The 26,570-nt window shown below is 42.7% G+C and overlaps 1 protein-coding gene across 1 annotated transcript in view; it reads left to right on the top strand.

Moving 5' to 3' along the window:
• The window catches only part of DDX52 (DExD-box helicase 52), a gene marked incomplete in the record, with an annotated part of 916,355 nt that overhangs the window by 102,277 nt on the left and 787,508 nt on the right, over positions 1 to 26,570 (top strand). Inside the window, 2 exon segments of the mRNA XM_044054582.1 lie at positions 14,402 to 14,513; positions 14,636 to 14,708. Of these exon segments, the coding sequence (XP_043910517.1) occupies positions 14,402 to 14,513; positions 14,636 to 14,708 (185 nt within the window).

Here is a 26,570-nt window from a genome sequence, read left to right as displayed (position 1 = left end):
ACAGAATTCCCCTACACAAAGGAGGCCCCTCCACGGATCTAACCAGTTACCGCCCCATAGCTATTCTCTTGCCACTCTCCAAAATACCAGAGAGATGCATTCATTCTCAAGTCTCAGTTCACCTCCTTGCTAACAACCTCCTCTTCAAAACACAACACTGTTTCCGACCTAACCATAGCACCACCACCACCTTACTCTCTTTCTCTTTCACTGTCCTATAAAATTAAAAATGCAGGTTATCTCTCCTCAGCTACCCTTCCTAGACTTCTCTAAAGCTTTCGGCATGGTCCCACACAAACAACTCATCTCTCTTCTCAATAACCTGTCCTTCTCTCAGCCAGTCATCAACCGGTTTCAGAGTTACCTATTTGACCTCCAACAAGCAGTTGTTTGGCAGGACATCCTATCCCCCCAACTACCAGTCTCCATAGGAGTTCCCCAAGGGTCCATCCTGGGACCCCTACTCTTATCTATTTTCACCAATAATCTAGCCTCAGCCACAACACATGGTGCACACTTACAATACGCAGATGACTCAACCATCTTCTGCACAGCCCAATTCCTACCAGAACTGCAAAAAGTCACACAGGAAGCATTTTCTTCTATTGAAACTTGGTTATCTGATGCCCAACTAATACTCAACCCAAACAAAGCAAAATGACTAATCTTCCAACCTACCAACCTAGACAGCTCTCACTTTAACATCACAGCAAAAGACGACACCACCATCCATTTTACAGAACACACCAAATTGCTAGTTGTAGAAATATACAGTAAACTGAACTTTGACATTCACATTTCCATGACCATTAAAAAAGTGCACAAAAAACTAGGAGCATTATATAGAAATCAGCAACTACTTACCAAAGTGGCTAAAATTTCGGTAGCAAATTCTTGTCTTATCTCTACCCTACTCTACACCTCTCCAATATTTACTAACCTTAGGCAATGCGATCTAAATAAGCTCAAAACCTGCTACAACAAAATCACGAAATTTACCACAGGGGCTTCCTACCGTACTCACCACTGTCTCTGACTATCAGAACTGGGCTGGTTAGAGCTCCCCCACCTCCTTCAATGGTACCAACTGACACTCGTCCACACAAACTAATAAACCAACCACTAAAAGTCCCATCCCTCCAGAATCTACTCCAACCCTCCATAACCACGAGACCACTAAGATCCAGCCACAAAAACCTCCTACAGGTCACAAGAGCCATTAACTCTGCTCGAGAAGCATTATTCTCCTGCACTATAGCCAAACTCTGGAACTCCCTCCCATCCTCAATTACGTCTGCAACTTCTTGCACCCACTTTAAATCCTTACTAAAATTACACTTCAAAACTTGCCAGATATGCCCTTGCAAACCCCCCCCCAATACCATCCAGTCCCCCCACCCACTACCTCTCTCCACCCCTATCAACAACCTACTCTTAGCAAGCTTGGCTACTCATGTTCCCAGCTACCTACCACATAGTACTAACTTCTTGTAGCAACAACTGCTAATGGCTGATGTTCATTGTGTTTCACTGTTGCAGTCATTACTCTTACTCTTGGGTTATCCTGCTGGCAGGCTACCCGCAGTCTGCCTGAATTCTAAAGTCTAGGTCCGGTGTCAGTTGCTGTCACCTTTTCCCTGACGTCAGTGCGCCAGAGGTATAAAAGATGCAGCAGACGCCATTTTCTTCAGTCTTTCTTGCCGCCCAGTGCCCGAAGCAAAAGCAGTTCGCAAGTGCCGGTCGGCCGACTCCTGAGATTTGCACAGACGAATTTCAGATCTGAAGTCTTCATTAAAGCTAAGTACCCCGATGGGGAAACTTTTTTCTTTCTCCAGACCAATGTCAGAAAACATTAACAGTTGCATTTCTTGTAGGAAGCAAATACCTCATAAGGATTTTCATTCTTAATGTATTTCTTGCCTAGGCCCTGATCACAACGTTGCTAGCTGTCGGTTTTGTGCTAGATTTAACCAATGCACTATTAAGCATCATTTCGATTTTGTTTTTCATTACTTTGGTTGAAGATTCAGTTATATAATGCCGTCAGAACAGCCGACGACCGGAGTTTCTAAAAAAACGCAAGAAAGAAGAAAAGGACAGGCATCAGAGATTCAAAACCAACAAGGCTTCCGCTAAGCCATTCGCCGGTTCTCAGTGAGGCGCTTTCGCAGCCCCTGATGCCCGCTACCTCAGAGCCACAGGTCGCTGATGACTCCCACGTGGAGCCAGCTTGGCCTCTGGATACTTAAGGTATTGGACACTCGGAAATCATTCCCTCAGATGGGTCCGGAGCTGCTGAGCAGGCATCGGCTTCTGAGGGCGTTTTCAGACCTACACAGTTATATGTAAACACTACTTCAGCTTCCAAAGCAAAGACTAAAGCAGCTTTAAAGACAAAGAAACAAGTACAGCATTCTCCAGGACAGACTTACATGCCTAAGAAACAGATGCGCAAAATGACCGAAGACCTAATTACCTTGATCAGGGGTTCCCATCCCCCTACTGACAAGGGGCCTAGGCAAGAGACAGATTGACTCTTCAGATCAGGTTTCCATTTCCTCTGACTCCTCTTCTGTACAGGAATACTCTCTGCCTCCCTATGAGGATTCTGATGCCGAAGAATCTATCCCTTCAGCCTCTCATAGGTTCATAGGTTGGTACTGAGTTATCTGCCTGAAGGCATATATTAGCCCAGCCACGTTGTGCAGTATTCACCGCCCCTTTAGTAGTTCCCTAGACCCTTGTACTAGCAGCTAGTACCTCTCCTCCGGAGGATTATTCTTTTGGGGAAACCCTGCATGCCATGAGGGAGCACTTCCACTGGGAGAGCCAAGATTACTCAGAATCAAAGAAAAGGCTTAGAGATTTTCTTTTACTACCTCAGCACAGGTCCCTTGCTATTTTCCCCTGTGTTAGACATTGTAGATGTATTTTCAGAGTCCGGCCTTACTCCTGACTCTTTACCTCCAGCCCCTGTTAAACCAGACAGATACTACAGGGTTCCAGATTCACATAAATTTCTTTATAAAAACCCTGCTGCTGACCCTGAAACTATTTCTCAGGGTTCCAAAGGGGTCAAGGCTGCTACTGCAAAAAAACCTATCCCTTCTGACAGGGATTCAAGGGCACTAGACAGATGGTACTACTTTGGCTGTTAGGGCTTTAAATTGTCAATTTCATATGATTAAATATCAGCAATACTTAATGTCACTGCTAAAACAGAAAATGTTGGCAAATTCTGACTGTGCAGAAAATAAGGAAATGCAGGATTTATTGCATGCAACTGAACAAGTGGAAAACCATACATTGCAATGTGGTTTTGATTCTCTGGAGGGCTCTTGTAGTTACGGGTTCTGTCATTAGGAGGCATGCTTGGTTAAAGGAACAGAATCTGCCTGATCATGTTAAAGCAAAATTATTAGATGCTCCATTACAGCAGGATACCTTATTTGGTCTTAAAGCAGAGGAGGTTTTGAAGAAAATGGAGGACAAAGCGAAATCTATGCAAACGGTAAAGCATTTCTTACAGGTACAGCCATCAAGATTTAGCAGGAACTGGCCTACAAAGAATTGGTCCTTTCCACTGTCAAGACAGGCCACAAAGAGGCAGATACAGACGCCCCAGAGGCAGATCCCAGCCCCAGGGCTCATACAGGCCCAAACAGTGGGGCACTTCTACCTCCAAAAGCAGAGAAGACAAATCACAGCCCCTATGACTTCCCTCTGCCAGCACCAAGCACTTATCTTTTGGCAGCACCCTTAGGGGGAAAACTAGCACTTTTTTCTCAAAATTGGCACATGATCACCCAGGACAAATGGGTCTTGAATATAGTGTCCCAAGGCTACAGGTTCCACTTTCACACCCTGCCAAAGGCAAAAGGTATGCCAGACTTGCCACACAATCAATGAGCAGAGGCACAAAAACAAGTTTCGTTCCTTATGAACATGAGGGCCATTCAGCAAGTACCACAGCAAGAGCAGGGACAAGGACTTTACTCAAGACTTTCCTTGGTACCCAGAAAGGACAAAGCCTGGAGACCAATACTAGACCTGTGTATTCTAAACACATTTCTGGACATTCCAAAATTCAAAATGTTAACTCTACAGCAGCTTCTGCCCATGCTGGGCAAGAAGGCTTGGCTTGTAGCTTTAGACCTAAAAGAGGCATACCTGCATATCCCAATCAGACAATCTTGCAGAAGATACGTCAGATTCATAGCTGGCTCAATGCACTATCAATTCTCTGCACTGCTCTTTGGCTTATCTACTGCGCCCAGGGTCTTCACAAAATGCCTGGCACCAGTGTTTGCATTTTGCAGACAAAGAGGAATTCAAATATATCCTTATTTGGACGACTGCCTTATACAAGCAGAGAACAAGGACATTCTACTACGGCATCTGGCGTTTGTAAAAAAGATTGTTAATTTGTGTAGGGTACACAGTAAATGAAAAGAAATCAAAAGTAGTACCCTCTCAAGAGATAATATTCCTGGGTGCAAGCTTAAATACAACTGCCCAGATGGCTTATCTCACGCCAGACAAACAAAGGCAACTGACTACTTACTTCAAAATGTTGGCAACAAAGACCCAATTATCTGCAAGAAAAAGTCTGCAGGCTTTGGGCTTCATGGCATCCTGCATTCTACTAATTCCATATGCCAGACTGCATATGAGGAAACTTCAATGGTACCTAAAAAGTGTTTGGACTCAACATTGCCAAAACCTGGAAACATTAATTACCCTCATTTGTTGCCTGCAACAGGAGTTTCGATAGTGGGCACAGGCCTGTCACCTCAACAAGGGACAGCCTTTCACTCTACCCACAGCCAGGCAGTCAATAACAACAGATGCATAAGATTTTGCCTTGGGGGCCCATATGGCAGGAAAATGTATTCAGGGCACATGGCCCACAAGCCATATGCATCTATATATCGATCAAAAAGAGATGCTAGCTGTTCAGATTGCCCTGACAGCTTTCAAGGATCTACTTCATCCAGGACAACTACTGATAAGGACGGACAATACTACAGTCATGTGGTACATAAACAAGCAGGGAGGCACACATTCCTACTCCCTCTGCAGACAAGCCATGACTTTGTGAGACACAGCATTAACTTATCAAGTACACCTGCAAGCACAATTCCTGCCAGGAAAGAAAAATACTCTGGCAGATGAACTAAGCAGAAACCTCACGGATCCCCACGAGTGGAAACTGGTTCCACAAGTCTTCAGCATGATAAAGGAATGGATATGCCCAGACATAGATCTATTTGCCTCCCCTCACAACAGCCAACTATGGAGATTCTGCACAAGGACTTATCACAAGCAAGCGTGGAAAGTGGATGCTCTATCATTCAGCTGGAAAAGCCTAACAGTATATGCCTTTCCTCCTCTGCCTCTCCTCCCCAAGGTACTTCTAAAGGTCAGACAAGAGAAGCCAAAAATTATTCTGATTGCCCCAGACTGGCCACGCCAGCACTGGCACCCATTCCTAAAAAGTGTGTCTCAAGGCCCAGCCTGGGCGTTGCCTCTAATTCCTCACTTACTGACCCAGCGAAACAATCAGATTCTACACAGCCAACTCAGGACCCTAAATCTGGCAGCATGGCGGATAATGTAGCCATTCAAAACACACCTCTCTCTAAAGCAGTGATGGATGTTATTTTGGAGGCCAGGAGGCCCAGTACCAGAAAATCTTATGCAGAAAAATGGAAAAGATTCTGTGCTTGGAACCAGGCACAAGAAATTGACACGTGTACCTAATATTCCACAGATTTTACAATACCTAACTGAGATGCTGGACAAAGGCCTATCCTTTTCATCAATTAAAATTCATGCCTCTGCCATTTCAGCTTATTACAATACGGAACCACCTATTTTTTCTCATCCATTGCTAAGGCAGTACCTCAGTGGGGCCAAAAACATAAGACGACCTAGGAGAGCCCCAATACCTGCAAGGGACCTCAATTATGTCTTGGAAAAGCTCACACTGCCGCCTTTTGAGCCAGCCAATACAGCTGAAATAAAAGTTTTTATCTTGGAAAACAGCTCTGCTCCTAGCAATAACCTCTGCAAGACGAGTCTCAGAGTTACAGGCACTCATGGCTGTGGAACCTTTCATCATTTTACATCCAGACAGGGTATCTCTAAGGACGAACCCAATATTTATACCTAAGGTAGTGTCCAGTGTGGCCCTTAACCAAACCATCCATTTGCTTACCTTTTATCCAAACCCACAGAATAAGGGTGAGAGACTCCTGCATTCTTTGGACATACACAGACAACTACGATTCTACTTGGACAGAACTAAAGCTTTCAGAAAGACTGAGCAACTCTTAGTGGCATATGCTGCAGGATCTCAAGGAAAGCCTATCTCAAAACAGACCATTTCAAAATGGACAGGCCACTGCATTCGTTTCTGCTACTCACAACATGGCAAATCCGTGCCCAAGGGCATTAGGCCTCATTCAACCAGGGCAGCAGCCACTTCAGCAGCCTTTCTCAGAGGAGTACCAACCAAAGACAATTTAGAGGCTGCAACTTCGAGTTCAGTGCACACTTTCACCAAGCTCTACCATTTACCTCTCTACTCTAAATCCAGAGCAGGCTTTGCCACTGCAGTCCTGCAGGGCCTTATAGCCTCTCCTAATCCTATTTAGGCCCAGCCACCCTACCTCAGCTTTGAGATTCAACCCAAGAGTAATGACTGCAACAGTGAAACACGATGAACATAGTACAGTTGTGTACCTAACATAAATGTAGACGTTAGAGTATATTCACTGTTGCAGTCCAGGTTACCACCCACCATCCCCCTTTACTTGGCTGGGACTTATCTATACTTCTCTATCCTATACAAACTATGTGGTGTATTTGCTTGTAGATGAAGAAAATGTTTATTTTGCTGCATGCATAATTATTGGTCAAATTGATAGCCTACCATTTTGGGGGCACCTGATATCTGGGGCAAGAAAAACTGAAGAAAATGGCGTCGGCTGCATCTTTTATACCCCTGGCGCACTGACGTCAGAGAAGAGGCAACAGCAACCGACGCCGGACCTAAACTTTGGAATTCAGGCCGACTGTGGGTAGCCTGCCAGCAGGATAACCCAAGAGGTAAGAGTAATGACTGCAACAGTGAATACACTCTAACATCTACATTTATGGTAGGTACACAACTATACTTTATGTACCTCAAAAACAGATTGTATCAGTTGTTCACTGATGAATCTCAACTACATTTGTAGCCATGTTTAGTATATGTCACCATATTTTAAAATTGTACTATGTTCTACAGCTGTTTTACATCTGTTTTCTTCTTGTCTTGCGTCCTTAACTGGACTAATGTCTATATATTTAAATGCTATGTTTTTTAACTGTACAATGCAAACAGTACTTTATGTGGAGCTTTTCTCCCTGGGTCTCTGCTGAAAATGGACCTGTGTCCAGTCGGACTCTCCCGGTCAACAAATGTAAATAAGTAATAAATAATATCTCTCTCTCTCTCTCTCGCTATATATATATGTGTGTGTGTGTGTGTGTGTGTGTGTGTGTATATATATATATATATATATATATAGAAATATATAAAATCTGTATCTCTATCACTCATCACTCTCTCTCTCTCTGTATACGAACGTGCACACTTTCTCGAAAGTGCATTTCTCGAAAATGCACTTTGGCCAGAAGGTAAGCAAGCAAACAGTTGTTTGCATGTAGGTTTAGTTGTATAGCAACATGTGGTGTAGATTGTGAAACTAAACAAGTTGTTGCTTAGATCACAATATAGTGGGGATAAAGGAATATTATCTTTTCCCAAGTGTAGTGTGATCTTAGAGTGAGAATATTAAAGTGTGGGGGGTGCAGGGGGTTTTCCCCCCTGCATAAATGTGAGAAGTCTTATTTTTTTGATATTTTTCGTTTTGCAAAAGTGCATTTTCACTAAATGCACTTTCGCAAAAGTGTGTTCGGTGGTTTACGTTTCGGTGAGACACGTTCAATGGAGAGTCCTGGACACATACACATACACATACACATACACACACACACACACACACACACACACACGTGTGTGCGTGTATATAATATATATATATATATATATATATATATATATATATATATATAAATAATGTGTGTTTGTAGAATATATATATATATATATATATATATATATATATATATATCTTTAAACATCGCCCTCATCCACTGTTGTGCTCTGGCTGTGTGTGTGCTACCATACATTCTGCCCTGAGTTACCCTCAGTAGCCCTCGAGGATACCTCCGACCTACCTTCGAATCTCAGCTCCCTTAACTGCTCAACTTAAATACCAACATCTATAGCAAGTTTCTCAGTGGCCTCATTCCCCATTGTTTTCTGGACGTTTTTTCCAAGTGGAATTGTGGAACATTCTGCCCTGAGTTACCCCTGCGAGTAGCCCTCGAGGATACCTCCACCTACCTTGAATCTCAGCTGCCTTAACTGCTCAAGTTAAATACCAACATCTATAGCAAGCTTCTCAGTGGCCTCATTCCCCATTGTTTTCTGGACCTTTTATCGAAGTGGTATTGTGGAACATTCTGCCCTGAGTTACCTCTGCGAGTAGCCCTCGAGGATACCTCCGACCTACCTTGAATCTCAGCTCCCTAACTGCTCAAGTTAAATACCAACATCTATAGCAAGCTTCTCAGTGGCCTCATTCCCCATTGTTTTCTGGACGCTTTTTCCAAGTGGAATTGTGGAACATTCTGCCCTGAGTTACCCCTGAGTAGCCCTCGAGGATACCTCCGACCTACCTTCGAATCTCAGCTCCTTAACTGCTCAAGTTAAATACCAACATCTATAGCAAGCTTCTCAGTGGCCTCATTCCCCATTGTTTTCTGGACGTTTCCAAGTGGAATTGTGGAAGTATGTTTAACTGCTGCTGCATACTTTTTACTAAATGTTTTCCGCATTGATAGCTGTTTGTAGTACTCTAGCCTGCCAAGACAGCCAGCAGCCTTAGCTCCCCCCCGACCCACACCAGCTGCCCTCTCTTACCCCAGGTACTGCCCCAAGGATATCCTAAAGTGGTACTAGTCCTGTCTCTGTTTCATATACTTGATAACACCCTCCTCTCAAACTTCTCTGCAAGCTTTCATGTTTCTCTCTTAGACCCTCAGCTTCTCCCCTCTCACTGCATCTCCCAAACTCCTCTAGCCCACTCTAGCTGCAACTTCTCCTTCCTAATCTCCATCTCCTGTTTCGCCTAACACTCCAGATCTTTCTCCTTTCTACTTACCCTCCTGTACACCTCCTTTTACTGATTGACTCCAGCTCCTCTCTGGACCTCTTTGGTTTCTCAGCTCCGTTAAGCCTCTTGGCTCACTCCTCCCCTACCCTACCCCCCAATCCCACCCACCCCCAGTGCATCTACCTTTATTTCTCTCATAGCCACACCCTCTACAACCCTTATCCAATCAACCACTTATTCCCCAAAAACCACACCTCCCTTCCCCGCCCATTCTTGCCTCTATTACCTACCTCATCTAACCCACTAAAACATTAGATTCCTACACTCCCACTCAAATCTCTACTCTGTTTCCACATCCAATCCTATACTCTTAAACATAACTACTCCATGACTTACTTATCTCTCCTACATTGATAAATATCTTATCTACCACCTAACACCTCTGTATATTTCATAATCTAATTCTCCAACTTCTATGTAGAGTTTATCTAGTCGCTAAACACTTCAACCCCCTATATATCTTACTTCTTATTTAAACACTACTATTCTATTAATTCTTCCTCATCATGCTTGCCAAACAATCCTTCCTCTTCCTTTCACTATTACTACTTTTCTCCTTATCCTCTATCTACCACCTTTCTCAACCTACTATTTCCATGATCCACCAACCCTTTCATACTACAAATTCTCACAACTCACCTTTCTTACCCACATACTCTGTTATTTCCCTACTTATTCCGCCCAGAAAACCTCCATCTCTTTCAACACAAACTGATCTCATATCATGCTAACTTTACTACCATAACTGCTAGCAAAGCCCTCCAATTCACAAAAGAACCCAATCTCATCTCCTTGCTAACTACTCACACAAACCACTTCATACTTCATCTGATTACTACACTCATCTCTGGAGACATCCATCCTAATCCAGGCCCTACCACAACAACCAATATTAACAAATCCCTACTATTTACTTCTCTAAACTCCCAAAGTATAGTAAACAAAGTCCCAAACCTTCATGCTTGGCTCACACACAATAAGCCAGATATCCTAACTATTTCAGAAACTTGGATAAAACCACACATTAGAGACTCTGAAATAGTTCCTCCAAACTTCTCTATCATAAGAAAAGACAGACCTCACAAAAAGGTGGAGGAGTAGCCCTTCTATATTCTTCCTCCCTAGTAGTTACTCCCTACAATAAACCTATTCCACACTTCAACAACGAACTTCTCCTGACCCTACTACAAATCAACAATCACAAACACATATGCATAGCTTCTTTACATCTCCCTGGGGATAATATCTCCACACTTGAACTTATCCTCTCCTGGCTATCCACTAACATTAGTAATGAAACCATAATCCTTGGAGATGTAAACATTAACTGGGCCCTTGTCCAGTCTCCTACAAATTCCACAAACATCAACCTCTATAACTTCTCACAACTGATCACTTCAGTAACTTATCCTGCCAAAAACCTCTCCAATGGGAGTATACTGGACTGGATTCTAGTCTCCCATCCTCTCTATTTCACCAACAGCGGCACTCTTCCCGACCCACTTGGTGACCACACACCCACCTTTACCTACCGGCTTCCTACTGTCCTTCAACGAACCCATAACTATATCACATTCTGTGACCAAAAAAACTTCAACCCAATAACCTTCTCAAACTCATTACAAGCAATTAATTGGAATTGTCTAAAAATACTACCTCTTGAAAATGCAGTCTCATATTTTAACTCAACATTCTTAAAAGTACTAGACTCCCAAGCTTTACGGACAAAAGAATAAAACCAAATCAGCCCTATGGCTCTCCAAAAATACCCTTACTATCATGAGACAGAGAGATAAAGTCTGGACACGCTACCAAAACATAAGTCAGCACCTCTCCTAAACGTAATATAAAATGCTCCAAATAAAGCAAAGAAAATGATAACTTTTGATCACCAAAACTACTTCTCAACACTCCAAAACCATAATAAAAACAACCCTCAAAAATTCTGGAAAGGGATCTCTACTCTCTCCACCCCAGCAAACCAGTACTCCCACCCCAGATCCAAATGCTCCAGAATCTGATTTAGCCACACAATTTAACTCCTTCTTTATCAACTCCATCTCCAAACTGACCTCTTCATTCTCTAACACCTCTCTCCACTTCCACACCCTATTCCACATCCACTAACCCCTCTTCTTCCTCTTCTACACAAACCCCACCTCATCTCCACTACCCCAAAATTCCCCTCTTCTGACTGCACCCTCTTCTCATTAAATCCTGTACCTACAGCTACTATAAAGAAACTTCTTCAGAAATTGAAACCATGTACCAATGCTCCTGACAATATCCCTTCTTACTTTCTCAGTGTAGCCGCTAAAACTCTTGCTTACCCCATTAGCATCTTAATAAACCGCTCCTACAAGAATGCACAGTTCCCCAAATCTGGAAACAAGCTTTTATTATACCTCTACACAAAGGGGCAACAACAATAACATTAGCAATTTTCGCCATAGCCATCCTGTCCCCATTTCTAAACTCCTTGAAAATGTGTCCAACTCCAGCTTCTTCCACACCTCCTAGACAACCATCTCATTACCCCTACACAGCATGGTTTCAGACCTAATCATAGTACTATGACTGCCCTCCTCTCCTTCCTTGAAACTGTAAATAAAGCCCGTGACTCTGGGCAAATTGTATCTACTTTGCTTCTTGACCTCTCCAAAGCCTTCCACACTATCTCTCACAACCTGCTCTTAACTAAACTTTCCAAACTCCACCTATCTTCTTCCTCTCTGAACTGGTTCTCTAGTTACCTTTCCAACAGAAATCAAGCTGTAAAATGGAAAAAAGCTACCTCCCTTCCTTAGTACCCCCACTGAAATACCACAAGGCACGATACTGGGTACGCTTCTTGTCAATGTATTTATAAATGACTTCTACAAATCAATTCCTTCCTCTAGTATCATCCAATATGCAGATGATTCTACTATCATCTGTTCTGCCTCTTCTATCCCTACACTACAAAAACTTACCCAGGAAGCTTTCTCTTCCACAGAGCAATGGATGCAAAGTAATCATCTAGCTCTCAATGCCACTAAGACCAAACTTATGTTATTTACTCCTTCAAAAGTTATCCTCCAGACATAACTACATTCTTAATTACAAGTCAAAACAACTCACCCCTTGAAATAGTATCAGAAACTAAACTACTTGGGGTCCAAATTGACAACCTACTGAAATTTAACTCACACCTCCAAATAAACATTAAAAAAACACATCAAAAACTTGGCATGCTTTATAGACAGAAAGCCTACCTTACATCTGACACTAAAATCTCTCTCTACCTCCTTTCTTATCCCTTCCCTTCTCTATGGTGCCCCACTACTAACTAATCTTCAGTCCTCTTTAAGAAAACAGCTTACTTCCTGCTATAACAAAATTGCAAAATTCGCCACTAGCCATAAGTCCTCTACTCACCACTGTGTCTCCCTCCATAAGCTAAAATGGCTAGAACTCCCCAATCAACTAACTTACACCCAACTAACTCTAGCCCATAAACTTATTCTAAACCCCACACTCTGTCCCTCCCTTTCCTCTGCCTTTAAAATGCACCTCCCTAGTAGAATTCTAAGGTCAAACAATCAAAATCTACTTTAAGTACATAAACCTACTTATCCACCAGGAAAAAACCTTCTTTCCTTTAGCCCCACTTGCCTATGGAACTCTCTTCCCACACTTATTCGCACCAGCACTAACCACAGCACCTTCAAAAAGTCTCTTCTTACATCTAGCAACACAGTGGGTATGCTCTTGCTCCCACCCCACATAACTAACTCTACTAAATCTCCTTCCATACCGTATTCTACTTTATGTACCTACTATGTATGCTCTCTAATCTCTATTAACTGGTCTCTTTTACTTGTAGGTCATTTTCTAAATTAGATTAACTGTTATAACTGCTATTGTACATGTGATAAGTGTTGCTCTTTCCTGCCTAAACAGTACCAATAACTCTCTGTAACTAGATTGTTAATTGTAAACTGTTGAATGTATATCTGCTTGTTTTGGAGCTTTTCTCCCCAGGACTCCATTGAAAACGGGTTCATTATGGCCCAATGGACTATCCTGGTAAACCAACTGCAATAAATAAATAAATAAATAAATAAATATATATATTATAGTTCCCTTTATAGTTTCAATACTGAAATCTTAAATTTCAGTATCCCTAGACCGTAAAGACGAATCTTCAAAATAGCAAAAGTGTATAAGTATGAATCCGAATATCTCAAATCCACGCTTATGCATTTACGCTACGTTACGTGAAGTGTTTGGCTGGGGTGGTGTCCAAAAATTAAGGTGAGTGTGTGTATGTGAGTTTTTTTGTAAGTTATACGTGTGGGTTAGGGTAGGGAGGTTGAAGTATGGGGGTTGGTGTTGGTGTATGTGGGCTGTGTGCATGCTAGGGACTGTAGAATATCTGGGTGTGAAGGGGTTTTTTTTCTATTTGTGCGATCTTGGAGTTTGTATATATTAGTAGGGAAGGTTGCAGAAGGGATTGCCCCTCTGCGTGCATGCAGTGTAGGGTTGTATATTTTGTGTGGTGCTCAGAATGTTGTGTGTGTGTTGTTTGATGTATGTATGTTCGTGATTGTGTGTTTTGTGATTTTGGACTTCGGGGATTGTGAGTCGTTCGCCTTTATGGTTTCGAGATACTGAAATTTGAGAGAGTGAAATTCGAGATTTCAGTATTTTGAGATTATAAAGGGGAACCATAAAAAAAAAAAATATATATATATATATATATATATATATATGGATTCCCTTCACAAGCTCGAAGATTCAAAACTTCTTCATATGGTCAAAACCATGAGATCGAACTTTTGAAACTTCAAACGTTTTGAATGGAGATCGCTGTACAGCGCAGAAAGGGAAAATTATAGTTTTCCTCACTGTAGTGCGATCTCTGAGTTGGTATATTTATTTAGCAAGGGGTGTGGAGGTGCAGGGGGAAAGTGAGTTATTGCCGTGTCTAAAATTTTGCAGTCCCTGTACTGAAAAATCATCTGTAGTAGCCAGGGATTTGGGAGATGTATGCTAAAAGCTTTGGCATAAAATATTTGTAGTGTGATATTCTACTTTGTTGAATAGTCTGCTGCATGTTCTTGTTACAGACACACAGAGAGCTTGAAAAATTGTCTGAAGGGACTGGCTTTAGGACACACATGATTCACAAGACTGCAATGGCGGCAAAGAAATTTGGACCAAAATCTTCCAATAAATTTGGTAACTGTAATCCTTGATTGTTTTAAATTTGCAAGCAGTTTTAAATCTGAATGTGCATGAATGGACATGGAGTGCGTCTTATATTCACACTTCATATTTTTATTAATGCATTTTTTTTTCAGATATTTTGGTGACTACTCCCAATCGACTGATTTATTTGTTGAAACAAGATCCTCCAGCTGTTAACCTGAGCAAGTATGTTGGCATTGATTCCATATTGCACCATTGGGGAAGGCAGTACTTAAAGGGAGGTATTACATGTAATGCATTAAAATATACAATGCTGTCTAAAGATGCTATGTAATAAAATCTGGTTATGATAGGATAATAGTGCAAGATTTGCTGTTTTAATTGGAGAATTGGTATTCACAGACAAATACTGTATGTATAGTCATAGCGCTGGATGAAATTTCCATGTACCACCTTACATCTCTCTTGTCATGTATACGAACTGTGTGTACACACAACAAAGATGCTGTCTTCCAAAAAAAGGAAGCCAATCTGGTGGTCCAAAGCCATAAGTAAACTCTACAACAGAAGGAAAAATCTGTTGCAGAAAAAAATGAAGTCACAAGACTGGAAAAACCCCTATTAGTCTCAACAAAAAGCTGAGATCCCTTATAAAATCCTCTAAAGCCAGCTGTGAAGGCAGAATTGCGGCTGACACCAAAAACAACCACAAAGCCTTATATAGCTATATCAAAAACCTCAAAGGCAGTACCCAGATTTGCTCAGAGTTATTGCGCAATGGCACTTCCTATACTGAGCCAGCAGATATAGCCAACATACTGGTTGAGAGATTCAGTGCCAACTCTACCCTCACCCCCCAGGGACCTGTCATGATACCAGAAGAAAGTCTGGTACCTACCATTTCTGCAGCACAGATAAAAGCTGCATTGTCCAAAGCCAAGAATACAAGGTCCATGGGACCTGATATCTCTGGCTACATCCTACATGAGCTACAAAACGAACTGGCACCACATCTGTGTGCCCTGTTCAATCACAGCCTTACCTCAGGCTGTGTTCCTAACAAATGGTGCACTGCTACAGTCATCCCGCTCCATAAAGGGGGAGTAAATACAGACCCTGGGAACTATCGCCCTATTATCCTGACGAGTCTGGTATGCAAAGCTAAGGAGCGCATCATCATGGACCTGCTTAACAAAGATAGGCAATCTCCAAACTCTTGACCCCACACAGTTTGGCTTTGTCGAGGGGAGATCCTGCTTGCTGAACCTGGTTGACTTCTTCAAGGCAGTCACCAAGGCTGTGGATGAGGGTAAGGCAGTGCATACAGTCTACCTCAACCTGGCAAAAGCCTTTGATACCATTCCCCACTCAGGTATCATTGATAAACTCACCAAAGTAGGCCTCAATCCTTACATCACTAGGTAAGTTGCAAATTGGCTGACAGACAGGACCCACAGAGTGAAAGTTGCAAATTCCAAGTCAGACTGTCGACCAGTCTTGAGTGGACTCCCACAGGGCTTGGTCCTGTGCTCTCTCCTGTTTGGCATCTACTTCTCAGACATCCAGGCCAACACAGAAGGACTTTGGCTGATAAAGTTCGCTGATGACTGCAAGCTGGAGTCTTTATCAACTCCCCAAGTGATGCAAACATCCTACAAAAGAGCCTCTCTGAGACCAATGACTGGTGTCGGAACCATGGCCTGAAGCTTAACACCAACAAATGCGTTATCATCCCCTTTGGAAAAACTCAGTTCCCACGAATTACCACGTTGATGGGAGCCCACTGTACACTGAAGGGGCCATAAGAGATCTGGGCACCCAAGTTGACAGCCACTTCACCTTCGACCACCACATTGCCACTGTGGTCAGAAAGTCCTATGTGGCACATCTTATAACCAAAGGTTTTGCATCCAGGAAGAAAGAGGTAATCATCCCTCTCTACTCATCCCTCATTAGACTAATCATCGGATATAACACCCCGATGTCCTTCAAGGATGCATCTGCAGTTCTAACATATGGGTTGTCCTGCCTCAGGCAGCCCTTCGGTCGGCCGGATTCCAAAGTCTGGGTCTGGCCTCTGCTGATGTCGCACTTCACCCGACGTCATAGCTGCTGTGAATTGGGTATAAAGGCATCAGCCGACGCCATTTTCCTCAGTCTTTCTTGCCGGTGCCAAGCAGAAGCTGTTCGCAAGTGTCGGTCGGTCAGATCCAGAGATTTCTACTACCGAAGACTTCTAAAAAGCTAAGTACCCCGTTGGGGACTCTTTCTTGCCTCAGCCGATGTCAGAAAAAGTAAATAATTGTTTAACTTGTGGGAAACAAATACCTCATAAGGATTTCCACTCTTACTGCCTTCCTTGCTTAGGCCCAGACCACAATGTATCAGCTTGTCTAGCCTGTGCTTCCTTCAACCGACGGACCCTTAGACGTCGGTCGGAGTTTGCAGAGGAGTTTTTTGGTCCCGCTTTTGCTTACAAAATGCCGTTGGAGACTCCGACTTCACAATTAGCTAAAAAGCGTAAGGAAAAGGACCGACACTCGCGGTCTGCGGTTTCGGCCGAAACCACGGTTAAGCCAACCGCGAGTGTCTCTGTTTCGGCTGAAACAGAGTCCTCGGTTCTTCCTTTGGCCGAAAGCATACCTCCGACAGCCGAGGCCTCACACAGCATGGCTGAATCTGCTACTGAAATTTCTCCTGCTGTAGCAGGCACCCAGGATTTATCAGATACTGTTCCTTTAGACATATCTACTCCTGCACGTGGAGCTGCTAGGCCCCCTGCATCTATGTCTATCAAGGCTTTTTCTAGGGCTAAAGCAGCTAAATCTTCTAAGGCCTTGCCTGCTAAAACCCCCTCACACAGGCCTACCTCTACTTCCCAAATGCTCAGCCTGGCTGAGGATCTCATTTCTTTGATCAGGGGATCCCAACCTCACCCAGACAGGGCCTCTCAACCCCCTCCAGAGAAGAGGCCTAGAGCAGAGCCCCCGGATCCAGTTTCTACAGACTATTCCTCGGATGATTCAGAAAACTCAAATCCTCCAGAAGGCCCTTGTTCTCCATACGAGGATTCTGATGCAGAAGACCCCATTCCTTCTGCCTCTCTTCCTGAGGAATTTTCTTTTGGGGAAACCTTACATGCTATGAGAGAGCAATTTCAATGGCAGGGCCAGGATTTTTCAGATTCAAGGAAAAGGCTAAGGACCTTTTTACATTTACCACAGCATAGGCCTTTAGCCATTCCTCCAGTACTAACAGTTGTGGATGATGCATTTAATGATGCCTGTACTGCCCCTGACTCTCTTCCCCCGGCCCCTGCTAAGCCCGACAGATATTACAGGGTCCCGGACACACACTTTCACTTGTATAAGGCTCCTATTGCAGATCCTGAAACCATTTCACAGGGCCCCAAAGCTGTAGCAGCTGCCTCTGCCAAAACCCTCCCTCTGAAAGAGAATCTAGAGCATTAGAGAGATGGGGTAAAAAAGTTTATACTTCTGCTACTCTTTCGGCTAGGGCCTTAAACTGTCAATTCCACATGATTCAGTATTGGGAATTTTTGTTAGACCAGCTAAATAAAAATCTGTCCTCTCCTGAACCTATAGACCGTAAGTCTCTTCAGGATTTGGTACATAACACTCAGCAGGTCAGTAATCATTCCTTAAAATGCGGCTATGATGCACTGGAGGCTTCCTTTAGATCAGCTATGACTGGAACAGTGATCAGAAGGCATGCATGGTTAAAAGAGCAATCCTTACCAGACCATGTAAAGTCAAAGCTCCTAGATGCTCCCATGGAGAAACAAAGTTTGTTTGGCTCCCCTGCACAGCAAGTGCTAAAGAAGGTGGAAGAAAAAGCAAAATCTGTCCAAACAGTCAAGGATTTCTTACAGGTCCAGCCTCCGAGGTTTAGTAGAAATTGGCCTTTGAAGAATTGGTCCTTTCCAGACACCTCCAGAGCACAGAGAGGCAGAAATAGGTGCCCAAGAGGCAGAGGTCAATCCAGAGGTGCCTACAGGGGACATCAGTGGCAGCCTAACAACCAGAGAAGTATTGCCACAGATCCAGCAACTGCCACTTCCACAGGACAGACACAATGACTTGACTCTGATACCGCCTACCAGGGAACAACTGGAAGCACCCTTAGGCGGAAAGCTAGCCTTATTTTTCGTAAACTGGCATTACATTACAGGAGACAAATGGATTTTACAGACAATAGACAAAGGCTACAGGTTTCACTTCCACACTCTATCAAAAAAGAGAGGAATGCCAAACCTACTACCAAACCAAAAACCAAACGCTCTAGGACAAATCAACCACTTACTAAGGATGAGAGCTATAGAAAAGGTACCGCCTATGGAACAAGGACAAGGATTTTACTCCAGACTTTTCCTGGTACCAAGGAAAGAAAACCAATGGAGGCCTATTCTCGACCTGTCCGCTCTGAACACATATCTCATTGTTCCAAAATTCAAAATGCTGACCCTACAGCAACTTCTTCCCATGCTGGGCAAGGAGTCTTGGCTGGTGACTCGAGATCTCAAGGAGGCATACCTGCACGTTCCTATACGACCAGATTGCAGAAGATACCTCAGATTTCTTGCAGGATCAGAGCATTATCAATTCTCAGCATTGCCCTTTGGCTTATCTACTGCGCCCAGAGTATTCACGAAATGCCTGGCATCAGTAATTCCTCATTGCAGGCTTCAGGGAATTCAGATTTATCCATACCTGGACGACTGCCTAATACAAGCGGACAACAAGACCAAATTAATAAAAGATTTGGAAAAGGTTATACAACTACTGCAAGCCCTGGGATACACAGTCAACATGAAAAAGTCAAGGCTGGTACCATCCCAAAGGATAACATTCTTGGGTGCAGAACTGGACACTTCAAATCAGATGGCATTTCTCACAGCAGAAAAGCAAAAGCAACTACCACTCTATTTCATGGCATTAACAACACAGAACCAGCTTACAGCAAGGAAAGTCCTGCAAGCCCTGGGTTACATGGCATCCTGCATAATATTGATTCCACATGCCAGGCTGCATATGAGGAAGTTGCAATGGTACCTAAGGAATATATGGTCTCAACACAAGCACAGTCTAGAAGCCCAGATTCCAATAATTCCATGCCTGAAGCAAGAATTCCTGTGGTGGGCTCAGGCCTTTCAGTTGAACAGAGGACTGCCTTTCCACAAACCTCGCCCAAGCCAGACTATCACCACGGATGCCTCAGACCTAGGCTGGGGGGCACACATGGTGGACAAGTGTATACAAGGCCTATGGACACAACACCAGCTGAACCTACACATAAATCAAAAAGAGATGCTGGCAGTGAAACAGGCAATTCAGACATTCAGACCGTTTCTTCAACAGGGTCATTTGCTGATAAGGACGGACACCACCACAGTCATGTGGTATATCAACAAACAAGGAGGCACACACTCATATCCTCTATGCCGGATGGCAATGGACCTGTGGAATGTGGCCCTGAACCTCAACATTCAGCTCCAGGCCATATTTGTGCCAGGAAAAGAAAATATACTAGCAGACACCTTAAGCAGAACTACCACGGATGCCCACGAATGGATGCTGCATCCAGACATCTTCAAATCCATTACAAAGAAATGGGGACTACCAGAAATAGACCTGTTCGCATCCCCACACAACCACCAATTGAGGAAATTCTGCACAAGGACATACCACCCACTTGCTTGGAAGGTGGACTCCCTATCCTTCAGTTGGGAAAACCTGACAGCATATGCATTCCCACCTCTTCCTTTGATGCACAAAGTGCTACTGAAGATCAAAGAAGATCACCCAAGGATCATCCTGATAGCTCCAGACTGGCCGAGGCAGCATTGGTACCCGCTACTGAGGAGTATGGCTCGGACACACGCATGGCCTCTACCTCTAGTTCCTTTACTGCTAACACAGAACAACTTCAAGATCCTACATCCAAACTTGAAAACACTGCAGCTAGCTGCTTGGAATATTATATAAAACAAAATAACCCAGATTTATCTCAGAGGGTTAAAGACATTATCCTGGAGGCTCGCAGACCCTCCACAAGGAAGACTTATTCAGCCAAATGGAAAAGATACCTCATTTGGAGTGCAGCAAAAGGAGAAAATGTATCATTAGCAAACATAGCGAACATCCTGGAATATTTAGCAGAACTTTTCCACAATGGCCTGTCTTACTCCTCCATTAAGATTCATGCATCAGCAATCTCAGCAGAATACAACATGGATCCTCCAGTCTTCTCTCATCCTCTACTCAGGTAGTTTGAGAGGAATTAAAAATGTAAAGCCTCCAAGGAAGCCACCTTTGCCTACATGGGACCTTAACTTTGTGCTGGAAAAGTTAACACTTCCCCCTTTCGAACCAGCAGCAACAGCAGAATTACAGTTCTTGTCTTGGAAAACTGCTTTCCTGCTTGCAATCACTTCAGCAAGAAGGGTTTCTGAATTACAGGCATTAATGGCAGTACAGCCCTTCCTTATCTTCCATCAGGATAGAGTGTCCTTGAGCACTAACCCTACTTTTATGCCAAAGGTGGTCTCCAGGGTATCATTGAACCAAGCAATCCACCTACCAACATTCTTCCCCAACCCACAGAACAGTGGGGAAAGACTACTACATACCATGGATGTGCACAGGCAATTGCGCTACTATCTGGACAGAACCAAGAACAATAGAAAAACTGACCAGCTTCTGGTAGCATATGCAACAGGAATGGAAGGAAAAGCAATTTCAAAACAGACAATCTCAAAATGGATAGGAAATTGCATTAGATTTTGTTACTCTTTTCATGGAAAGACAACTCCAGAAAACATCAGACCTCACTCCACAAGGGCTACAGCCACTACTACAGCTTTCTTACGAGGAGTGGCTACCAAAGACATTTTAGAAGCTGCTACTTGGAGCTCCGTGCATACATTTGCCAAGCATTATAATCTACCTTTATACTCCAGATCCTGAGCAGGTTTTGCAACTGCTGTTTTGCAAGGGATCTTAACTACACCATAATCATCTTAGTGCCTCCTCCCCAGTTTGGCTATGGTATTCTACCCATATGTTAGGACTGCAGATGCATCCTTGAAGGATATAGTACAGTTTTGTACCTACCATAAATGTAGATGTCCGAGAGGTATGCATCTGCAGTCAGGATTACCCACCCTCCTTCCCCTCTGTGGTACTCTTAGGGTATTTGCCCATCTTGTAGCTAGCTGGGGGAATCTATTATGGTGTATTTGTTTGTATATATGTATATACATGTTTATTTTGGTTTGCTCTCTACTGTTTGGAATCATTTGCATTTATCCAAATTTAGCCTTCCTAGAGGGCACCTGGCATCTGGGGCAAGAAACACTGAGGAAAATGGCGTCGGCTGATGCCTTTATACCCAATTCACAGCCGCTATGACGTCGGGTGAAGTGCGACATCAGCCGAGGCCAGACCCAGACTTTGGAATCCGGCCGACCGAAGGGCTGCCTGAGGCAGGGCAACCCATATGTTAGGACTGCAGATGCATACCTCTCGGACATCTACATTTATGGTAGGTACAAAACTGTACTTTTGGCATGTACCTGACCAGATGCCTGCAACACCTGGAGAGGCCACAAAAGTACCTCACAAAAAGGATCCTATGCCTTAAACACATGTCCTACATGGACAGACTCGAGAACCTTCAGCTGTTCAGTCTCTTATCGTCTACTTAGAGGTGATCTCTCCTTGACTTACAAAGCCATGTCCGACCCAGCCCTACTTGAGATGCTACACCTAAAGAAATCCCAATCCCCCTGCGCCACACTTAATCACAACCTCATTACCACAATTAACAGAACATGCTTGAGAGGGCAGGTTCATCTCCCAAAGACTGCCCATACTCTGGAATAAGCTTCCCATTCATGACCAGCAGAGCACCTCGCTGGCCCTCTTCAAGAGAAATCTTGACGAGTTGATGGGTAACAAAAAGTTCACTCTAGGGATCATTCCAGTTGCCGTACTGGATAGGGGCAATGTGAGCTAACATCGGGTGGCAAGGTGCCTGGGTAATTTTTTTGGGCTAGGCTTGTAAAGGCAATAACAATGAGAAAATACTTGCAAGTATGGCAAGTGCACGGCCCCTAAATACCGTAAAGGCAATCCAAAAATAAGCCAGTACACAAAGGTGAAAGGTGCCTATATTAAATATCCATTTATTCCAGCATAAATAGGCAAAAAACAGACCGGTTTCAGCCCAAAGCCTACGTCAGTATTGCTTGTAGGCTTGTAAAGGCTCTAGGGCCATTAGCCTAGTACACAGCTATGAACTTGTGAACATCATGTCATTGATAGTGTATCCATTAATTGTGCTTGCTAGTGTACTAGCTAGGTAACAACCCGGGGGAGGTCCTTTTTTTTATCTTGCTTGTGTTTTACATGGGTAAGAACACAGACCTAGCCTTAGAAGGTCCTTCTAGCTTAGTAATTCTTCCAAAGGAAAGCTCCTTGGGGAAGGGCTTGGGAGACTAAGCTTGCAATACAGAGAGCTTCAGTGACAGTTGAGGTTAAACCCAACAGTTTTTCCTGGTATCAGTGACACCACTTAAATCTTGCCGATTTTAAAATTAAGAAATGCCAAGCTTTTAACACCCAGCAAGAGTTTATAGTTCTCAGAATAAGGTTTATATGCACTATTTTATATCATCTGCAAGTTGGAATAATTTTTAATATTAGGATTCTTTATTTTTTTACACTCAGTGTTAATGTGTTATTTTCTAAACCATTTTTTTCACTTGAAAATGATTGTTTTATCGATTTTTGTCATTAGTAACATGGTGTATGTTTACAATTCTTGTGGATTTTTGGTAACTTGATTAGTTGATAGTACTAAGACAGTATTTTCTAAACTGTGGGAACTTGAGGTTGTATTTTAATTTATTTTTATGTATTTTATATATTTTTATACATTTTATTCACTTTACTCACTAGCTCAGTAATGTTTTTTATGTGGAAGGCACTATGCCTTTTTGATAGTATTAACTAATTGATTTCTTATGTGGCTTTCATCTAGTATATAAATGAGGCAGAACACATGGATCACCAGTTTGTTCTGATGAAGTCCTGAGGGTATATAGGACGAAAGTGCATGATAAAGGATGGTGACACCTTTATGTACTAAACTGTATTTTTGTGCGCAGTAAAGGATTTACATTTACGTTTGGCTTGGATTTTTTTTACTTATCCCAGAGTTGGTCCTACAGCTTGTCAAATCCTGCTGCAACAAAATTACATTAATTTTAATCCTCCTTTCTCTGACAGTGATGGAAAAGCCTTTGAGTAGACAGATTTGTGAACAGAATTTATTTTCTACCACTTTCATCTTTAGAATTCTAAATTAGAAGGCTCACATGTTAAAATAACTGTTGGTTTCTTTTGGCATTGTGGAGAACATTACTGCTAGTTCTCCCTCTGCAAAGAGCAAGTCCTCTTTGAATTATTTAATTGCTTCTGTTTCCCAAGTTCATTTAAGAACTTGTCTGGTGCCAAAGAAGTGCCCCTCTTGGAGACCAGTTCTGGGCCTTCTCCTTTTTAACCTACTTGTGAAATTTCCAAAGTTCTTCCTATAAACGTTGTTGCCTCTTATTTATCCACTTAGTTTTTTAACTTTAGACTTGAAAATGCATGTTATCACATTCCTATTGCCACATATTTCAGATGTTTTCTAAGGTTTTCTGTGCCTGGGTCACACTGCTGGTTCATTGTATTACCCTTTCTGTTATCTGCTGCTACAAGGATTTTCACAATGTCTAGCACTCATGATAGCCCATTGCAGACTGAAGGGTGTTCATGTTTTCCTTATTTGAATGACTTAACTTACATTTGCAGAGTCTTTCAAAGTGTCAGGAGTCCCTTCCATTGGTGCAAAACCTCCTTCTCAATCTAGGACTCAAAGTCAACATTCAAAAATATCCCTAGACTCTTTTGCAGAGGATAGTGTTGCTAGGGTGCCTTCTGGATACCCCCATGCAAAAGGTATTTCTACCTCAAGAAGGAGGTAAAGCAGACCTGTGTCTGGAATTGCTTTTAAACTTCCCAATTCATTCTCAGACTTGGACAGCTGAATACCTCAGGATTCTAGGATTCATGGTTTCTATGATTCTCATGATTCCCTTTGACAGATTACATATGAGAAAATTCAGTGCTTCCTTGAAACAGTATGGTCCCAACATTTTTACTCCCCTGGCATATTCCTGTGATGGACTTGATGAAAATAAAGTTGGTTTGGTGCAGAGATCAGATGTCCTTGAATCCATGTCTGTGTCTGACTACCTCTGCGCAATCTGTTACGGATGCATTGGGTTCTGCATGAGGAGCAATTTGTGAGGATAAAAATGCAAGGTCTGTGGAACAAACAGGACAGATCAAAGCACATTAGTGTCAAAGAGAATGTTTACTTTTATTCACGCTGTCATTCCTCTGCATCTGTGATTTGCAGGGCTGCTTTACATGTTCTAAGACACAGTGATGTGGTACATAAACATACAGGGAGGTGCAGGCTTGCTGTGATAGTTTGGGAAGTTCAGCACTGTTTAATCCTTTAAGGTTCTTTCATTCTGTCTGAGCAATATATGGAAAACAAGCTGAGCAGCGTCAGAGCACAACCCCACAAATGGAAATTGAATGAGGGGACTTTCCAGGAATTGATTCGGTTGTGGGGACCTCTTCAAGAAGATCTGTTTTCAGTTGTCTGTTTTTGAAAGGAGGCAATTTTGCTGCAGGATTCTTTGTAAGCAGACCTGGAAAATGAATGCCTTTTCAATCTCTTGGATGGAAACGTTCTGTTTTTTTTAAACATGTTTATTGCATAATCACTTAAGACATAGGCAAACATTCATTTACAGTGGATATGAAAAGTGTACACACTTCTGTTTAAAATGCCGTGTTTTTGTGATATAAAAAGTGAGACCATAATAAATAATTTCAAAACTTTTCTCACCTTTAATGTGACCTATAACCTGTACAATTCAATTGAAAAACAAATCTGTTAGGGGAAAAATATAAAAAAATGTACAATAAGTTGGTTGCATAAGTGTGCACACCCTTAAACTAATAATTTGTGGAAGCACCTTTTGATTTAATTGTAGCATTCAGTGTTCTTGGGTAGGAGTTTATCAGCATGGCACATCTTGACTTGGCAATATTAACCCACTCTTCCTTTCAGAAGCACTCCAGATCTGTCAGATTGTGATGGCATCTCTTGTGCACAGTCCTCTTCAGGTCACCTCACAGATTTTCTATTGGATTTAGGTCTGGACTCTAGCTGGGCCATTCCAAAACTTAAATTTTCTTCTGGTGAAGCCATTCTTTTGTTGATTTGGATGTATGCTTGGGGTCATTGTCATGTTGAAAGGTGAAATTTTTCTTCAGCTTTCTAGCAGATGCCTGAAGGTTTTGGGCCAAAAGTGACTGGTATTTGGAAATGTTCATAATTTCCTCCACCTTGACTAAAGCCCGAGTTCCAGCTGAAGAAAAGTAACCCTGAAGCATGATACTGCCACCACCATGCTTCACTGTGGGGATGGTGTTCTTTTGGTGACGTGAAGTGTTTTTGCGCCAAACGTACCTTTTGGAATTGTGGCCAATAAGTTCAAGCTTAGTCTCGTCAGACCATAACACATTTTTCCATATGCTTTTGGGAAACTTGATGTATTGGTTTGCAAATTTTAGCCAGGCTTGGATGTTTTTCTGCATAAGAAAAGGCTTCCATCTTGCATCCCTACCCCCACATCCCGGACATGTGGAGAATACAGGAGATTGTTGTCACATGTAGTACACAACCAGTACTCGTCAGAAATTCTTGCAGCTCCTTCAGTGTTGCTGTAGGTCTCTTGGCAGCCTCTCTGAACTTTGTGGTTAATCAGTCTCTTTAATTGGCAGGTGTGTACCCAAGAAGCCTGAATGCTGTAATTAAATCAAAAGGTGCTTCAACAAAGTATTCACTTAAGGGTGTGCACACTTACGCATCCAGCTTATTGCACATTTTTATTTTTTATATTTTTTCCCCTAACAGATTTATTTTTTTCAATTGAATTGT

Source organism: Protopterus annectens, chromosome 13.part0 (genome assembly GCF_019279795.1).
Source record: "Protopterus annectens isolate FY-2018-M chromosome 13.part0, PAN1.0, whole genome shotgun sequence".
Classification (NCBI taxonomy): Eukaryota; Metazoa; Chordata; order Ceratodontiformes; family Protopteridae; genus Protopterus; species Protopterus annectens.
Note: the sequence above shows the minus strand (reverse complement) of the source record. Positions and strands in the feature narration are given on the sequence as shown.